The sequence below is a fragment of the Rhinopithecus bieti genome, unplaced genomic scaffold, assembly GCF_001698545.2.
Source record: "Rhinopithecus bieti isolate Rb0 unplaced genomic scaffold, ASM169854v2 scaffold_23405, whole genome shotgun sequence".
NCBI classification, from domain to species: Eukaryota; Metazoa; Chordata; class Mammalia; order Primates; family Cercopithecidae; genus Rhinopithecus; species Rhinopithecus bieti.
Genome location: NW_016811519.1, coordinates 2,916,226 through 2,923,476, shown reverse-complemented (window position 1 = coordinate 2,923,476; position 7,251 = coordinate 2,916,226). Strand labels below are relative to the sequence as shown.

Here is a 7,251-nt window from a genome sequence, read left to right as displayed (position 1 = left end):
ATATATATATATATATATATATATATATATATATTTATTTTTTTATTTATATTTTGAGATGAAGTCTTGCTCTGTTGCCCAGGCTGGAGTGACAGTGGCTTGATCTTGGCTCACTGCAACCCCTTCCTCCTGGGTTCAAGCAGTTCTCCTGCCTCAGCACCCCCCAGTAGCTGGGATTACAGGCATGCCATGCCTGGCTAATTTTTGTATTTTTGTAGAGGTGAGGTTTCATCATGTTGGCCAGGCTAGTCTCGAACTCCTGACCTCAGGTGATCTACTCGCCTCGGCCTCCCAAAGTGCTGGGATTACAGGTGTAAGCCGCCGCACCTGGCCTCTGAAAGATTTTAAATGGACCTTATAGAATATAGAGAAAGATGATATTGATTTGTTGATATATATTTGATTTGGTTTGTTACATTACAAGATTTTTTAAAAATTACCTTATAGAAGAAAAAAATTTAATTACATGGAGTAAATAATTTGGTGCGTAGTCACATTCTAGTGTGAATCATTTCTAAGATTATGGGTAATTAAAAAGTAATGTAGCATAAAGTTTTTTATGATTATGATTCACTGCTTTCTTTCCATTTTTCTCTTTCCTCCTTTTTATTCCTCTGGTCCTTCCTTCTTTTGTTTCCTCCTTGCTCTTGCCTTGTCCTCTTCCTCTTCCTACTTTTCCTTTTTTTCATCTCCTCTTTTTCCTTCCCTTCCATCCTTCATTCCCTTTCTCTTTTCTTTCTTTTCCAGACGTACCTTTAAGAGAAGGGACTAATGAATTCCTTGGAGCTCCAAAAGGGACCACAAAAATTCTTCCAATATTACAGGTATTACTACATATTTAGAAGATTTAGGTGAAACATGAATTTTTATTTTCAAATATTGAATTTGTAAATGCATAATGGTTAATTGTAGAAATAATTTTGAATATTTAAAATTTGAGGATTATATGGTTTTATATATTGAGAACTATAGGGACATTTTTCTACCTTTTATGAAGAATATTGTAATGAAGCCCCATTATAATTTGCAATTTCCTCATATGCTAGCTTAAGAAACAAAATATTACTAGTATAGATAAAACTCACCTTCTCTGCTAACCTCTCTTGATCACCTTGCCTTTCCCCTACCTAGGAGTAACCCCTGTCCTCAATAATAATGTCTTCAAGATATTTATATAAAAGATATTTATATAATGCAAGATATAAATGACTTTTCTTGATTTTTAATAACATGCCACCACCCCTCACATTTATATCTGGGAGCCCTCTGAAATATAAGAACAAGTGCTAATTTTAAAAGTGTTATTTTATCTATTCTCTTCCATACTTGGTATAATAGATAAAGTCCTAAGAAATGGTACCAATCAAATACCATCATGAATGTACAGGAGGACTGTGGGTTCATTCTGAATTTACTTTCCAAATGCATGTTCCTTTTCTAATGCTAAGTTTCAGGGGATGCAAACTGCATACTTTATGCTGTCTTGTGTCTTCTGAAGAGAGCTAGATTTGAGAAATCTTAAATTGAGAACAGAGACTGATATGCGTAAGAGATATGAGGTGGCATAATAGCTGTCTGCCAGTGTTTTTCCCAGGGATCACTTACAGTGTCTGCCAAGTATGCAGCTTCCTATTTCTCACTCCAGACATGTGCAATCATAACTTCAGGTGTGAGATTCTTAAAAGTTCCTCTGGTAGATTTTTCTTTTTTTTTTGAGGCGGAGCCTTGCTCTGTTGCCCAGGCTGGAGTGCAGTGGTGCGATCTCAGCTCACTGCAACCGCTGCCTCCCGGGTTCAAGCGAGTCTCCTGCCTCAGCCTCCTGGGTAGCTGGGACTACAGGTGTGTGCCACCACACCTGGCTAATTTTTTTGTATTTTTAGTGGAGATGGGGTTTCACCATGTTAGCCAGGATGGTCTCGATCTCCTGACCTCGTGATCCGCCCACTTCAGCCTCCCAAAGTGCTGGGATTACAGGTGTGAGCCATCGCGCCCAGCCTCTCTGGTAGATTTTTAAGGACATTAGAGTTTGAGAATCACTGGCTTATGGGCTAGCACTTATTCTCTGAGGCAGAGTAGGGCAGATATAGAAATCCTACTCATAGGTACAGAGTGCTAGATTTTGCCTTGAGAGAGAAATTTTCTGGCAATTAAAACAACTATAAGAAATGGATTTCTTTTAAGGTGGCAATTTTCCCACAACAAAGAAACAAGAGACCATTTATGAACTATTGATATTATTATTTAAATAAGAAAAATGTACCCTCCCTGAAAGATGATTTATTACCATCTGCTGGGAAATCGTCAAAATAAATACAGAGAAGTCTGTGATGACAACAGTGTGAATTTTACCCCCTAAAGTTATGCAATACGCAGTCTGCTCAGCTGTACTGGGCATATGGTAGACATAGTTTATTTGGCATGGTCGAAGAGCGCAGCATTTGGTGTGGAAAACTGTGGTTGAGTTCGGACTCTGATATTGACTATTTGTGTGATTCTAAATGAATTATTTTGTCTTTTTGAGGATAAGTGTCCTCATCCGGAAAATTATAATAGTACCTATTCCACTGAGTTGTTATATAGTTTAAATGAGATATTTGTAATATGGAAACTAGTACCTGGCACATGATAGCTGCTGTTTTTCTGTTCTGTCTTATGTAAAGCACTGAATCTCAACTTAGATTTTTTAGACTCACTGAAAGGGGAATGGAGTTGGGGGGAAAAATGACAGTTTATTGTAAGGAGAATCCACAATTCATATGTTCACCCAGCAGAATCTGTAGGTGGGATAAATTATGTAACTTGCATATATACATGCTACTATTTAAAAAATGTATGAGACGCTATTGTGATTAAATGAAAGAAAACTTATTTTAAAGTTTTGCTGAACACAGAGCATTTCTTTCTTCAACAAATGAGTTATAAAATTATAACTAATTTGTATCTACCTTATACTGGGCTATGTCAACTAAAAGATTTTTAGTAAAACATTTAGCCCTATACCTGGAGCATGTTTTCGTTAAATGTTGACTGTGATGAGGATGATGAAGATCATAAAGATGAAGATGGTGGTGTTAGTGATGGTGATGATGATGATGATAGAATGTGAATGTGTGGGGTCTTCGAAATTTTTTGATGTTAAAAAGATACCCTGGCTGGGCACGGAGGTTCACACCTGTAATCCCAGCACTTTGGGAGGCCAAGGTGGGCAGATCACTTAATATCAGAAGTTTGACACCAGCCTGGCCAACATGGCAAAACCCCGTCTTTACTAAAAATACAAAAATTAGCCAGGCGTTGTGGTGCCTGCCTATAGTCCCAGCTACTTGGGAGGCTGAGGTGCAAGAATCGCTTGAACCTGGGAGACGGAGGTTGCAGTGAGCTGAGATCGCACCACTGCACTCCAGCACGGGCAACGAAGTGAGACTCTGTCTCTCTCTCTCTCTGTATATATATCCTTATATATATATATATGGATATCTTTAGAGACTTCTGTTTCTAGCAAAATGGCAAGATGACCTGAACATCCTCCCGGGAGAAAACACTTAGAGAGATTTTGGACAGATTTGAACAAATATCCTCAAGCATGTTGCAGAGCTCATGAGAAAGTAAGGTAAATCCCAGGGGCCAAAATAGAAAAGGGAACTGAAAACTAGCATGGTAAGTTTATGAGTGGATGCTGCAGTAGGTTGATGGGCATAGTTATTATACAAAGATGCTTAGATTTTTGACAACCATCCAGGGACAAGAGATGAGGCTTCAGCACATGAAAGATGGGAGTTAGAAAGGAGACTTGTACATAAAGTTAGAACCTACAAAAGATTATATCCTAGGAAAAGGTAGACTAGGAAAAAATCTCTGGCCTGGGCATGGTGGCTCACTCCTTTTATCCTAGCCCTTTGGGGAGGCCAAGGTGGGTGGATCGCTTGAGCCCAGAAGATTGAGACCAGCCGGGGCAATATGGTGAAACCATGACTCTAGAAAAAAAATATAAAAATTAGCTGGGTGTGATGGTATGTGCCTGTAGTCCCAGCTACTTGGGAGGCTGAGGTGGGAGGATCACCTGAGTCTGGGAAATCAAGGCTGCAGTGAGCCAAGATCGTGCTACTGCACTCTATTCTAGGCTGGAGTGAGACCCTGTTGCATAACAAAACAAGACAAGACAAAAAACCCTCCCCCAAACCAAAAAATCCTGCCTCTGCCTATGTATATAAGGAGATACCTCAACTTGGGTAGTGAGAAGAGGAGTGGATAGGAGAAAATTCTTCCTCCTAATGATTTATAATCTTGGGGCCTGCCCTCAAGTAGGTTTTTAATTTGAATTTACACTACTTGGGTTACTTAAGAACCTTCCTGAGCCTGCAATTCTTGAATGTGTGTGTGTGTGTGTGTGTGTGTGTGTGTGTGTGTATAGTGTAAAATTGTTTATATTCTAGGAATGCCAGGATGATTTAACACCAGAAATATATAATGCAATACATTGCATTAGCTGATTAAAGGAAAACATGTGACTGCTTCACTTAGACAAAGAGATGCAAAAAAAGCATTTGATAATATTCAACAACCATCTTCTTTAAAAACAACCATCCTTAAAAAAATAACTCTTAGTAGTTAAGAATGTACAAGAACCTCTGTATCTAATAAAGGGTGTCATCCAAAGACCTTAAGTAAATGCTATATCTATCGTAAAAGATTAAAAGCAGCCCTTTAATAGTGGTGTAACCACATAAAGATATCTGTCATTCTTCTGTTCAGTATGTCCTGGAAGTCTTAGACAGATAAGTAAAAAAAGAAAGCAGAGAAAAGGTGTAAGAACTGTAAAGAAAGTATCAACTTTGGGCTGGGCATGGTGGCTCACGCCTGTAATCCCAGCACTTTTGGAGGCCAAGGTGGGTGGATCACCTGAGGTCAGGAGTTCGAGACAAGCCTGACCTACATGGAGAAGCCCTGTGTCTACTAAAAATACAAAATTAGCTGGGCATGGTGGTGCATGCCTGTTATTCCAGCTACTTGGGAGGCTGAGGCAGGAGAATTGCTTGAACCTGGGAGGCGGAGGTTGCAGTGAGCTGAGATCATGCCATTGCACTCCAGTCTGGGCAACAAGAGTGTAACTACATCTCAAAAAAAAAAAATAAAATAAAATAAAATAAAAAAGAAACTATCAACTTTGTGCTTATTCACAGACAAGTACAATACATTGCAGCATATTTAGTAATAGTAATCTTTTTTGTTGTTGTTTTTTGAAACAGGATCTCATTCTGTCACCCAGGCTGGAGTGCAGTGGCATGATCAGGGCTCACTGCAGCTTCCACCTCCCGGGTTGAAGTGATTTGCATGCCTCAGTCTCCCAAGTAGCTGGCACTACAGGTCCGCACCATCATGTCCGACTAATTTTTGTATTTTTTGGTAGGGACATGGTTTCACAGTGTTGACCAGGCTGGTCTTGAACCCCTGACTTCAGGTGATCCACCTGCCTTGGCCTCCCCAAGTGCTGGGGTTACAGGCGTGAGCCACTGTGCCTGGCCTTAGAAATAGTAATCTAAATGTCCATTGGCAGAAGAGTGGATAAATTGTGATATATTCCTCCAAGTAATACCATTTCATTGTAGCTGTGAGGATGAATGAACTGGAGTAGGCTTGTACTAGAGTAAACTTGGCATCATTGCAATTCCCTTCTATAATTACCTTCGCATTATAGGGGGGAAACCTGGAACTATATTTCCAGCGTCTCATTTATGTACAGTTTTAAATTAGTCTTCCAATGAGGGGTATTTGCATGAATTTGTAATGCAGAAGAGAAGAGATAGTTCTTAATCCACAGTATCAGATGGATGATATGAGTTTACCAGGCATGCTGAGCAAACTCTTGCAATTCACCTGCTTCAGTGTACTAGGTGCTTGAGGTTGTTGTCAGCTACCTCCTAGATTCTTAAGTTCACAGAGGCTTCTGAGCAAACTCTTGAGAATCGCATGAAGCAAAATTGTCACTGGCAGCTTTCTTGATCTTGGCTCTTCCATGCCTTGCAATGGTGATGAACACCTCTAATTCTGTGTATTAAGTCTTCTTTTGCTTGAAATATGTAGAGTAGTTTTGTGTTCATAACCAATCCCTGACTGACCCATTGAGTTACATATACCAGCAGGAATAAGTTTCAACAACATATGGTTGAGTTTTAAAAGAAGCCTACAGAATTTTATAAGAAAGAATTAAAAATATGCAAAGTGATATTGCATATGGTTAAGGATACATATACATGTAGTAAAAGTTTAAAAACATGCAAAAACAGTAAAACCAAATTCAAGGACAGTGGCTATCTCTAGGGCAGAGGAGTGGCACTGTGGACAGTTATATAGGGGATTTAAATTGCATGCATATATCTGTATGCTTTATTTCCTTAAAAAAATCTGGAAAAATATGGAAAATTTGAAAGTTCGGGCAAAACTGGTTGCTTTTTATATTCTCTATATTTGCCTGTCTGTGAGAATGATTACATTAAAAGCATTTAGTTTTGAAAATCATTATGTAGACTAATATAGACTGTTGGGTTGGTGGACTCTAAATTTCTAGTCTGAGATTCTGAAATTGTTTTAAAAAATTCTTTTCAAATTAGATATGTGAAAGTGACAAACTATGTGAACTCTGTTTTAAAAATTTACCTGTATTTGGTACAATCAGAATTTTGCAAACCATAAATGGAAGTTATATGTATTAATACATGTTTGTGAAAGGCTTAATTTGTATCTGGAAAAATGGTGAAATTTATTTATTATTTTCACCCATATTGATAGCACTCCACATTTAGTCACAGATAAATGCATTTACTTAGAAACATAAGATTGTTAATGTTAGATAGACTATTTAAATTTCTGTTATATGGTTTTGAATTATTGTCAAAAATTGGAAATGTTGCATTTGATTTTCCCTTAAGTTTTATTTTTCTTTTTTATTTATAAAATTATTTTAGAAAAATCCTGTGGAACAGTTACTTTTTGCTTATAAACTTCTTGACAAAGCAATCGGTGGAATAAATTTGAATTGCATGTTAACCTCTTTGCCAAATGGATCATCAGTAATTGACCACTGCTATGCCAAGGTAAGAATGGAAAAGTCTTAAATTAGATTGAAGTTTTACTTAACTGGGAAGAGGACTGGCCTTGAAAGTAGGTAATTAAAGCATGACTTGTGGTGGCTTACCGCTCATAGGCCAGAAATATATTTCCCTCTTCCCAGAAGTGATCTAGGAGAGTGAGGAG

The 7,251-nt window shown here is 38.1% G+C and overlaps 1 protein-coding gene across 1 annotated transcript in view; it reads left to right on the top strand.

The window, feature by feature from the left end:
* CFAP54 (cilia and flagella associated protein 54) overlaps positions 1-7,251 on the top strand; it is a 374,000-nt gene that overhangs the window by 59,692 nt on the left and 307,057 nt on the right. Inside the window, 2 exon segments of the mRNA XM_017893969.1 lie at positions 748-824; positions 6,963-7,091. Of these exon segments, the coding sequence (XP_017749458.1) occupies positions 748-824; positions 6,963-7,091 (206 nt within the window).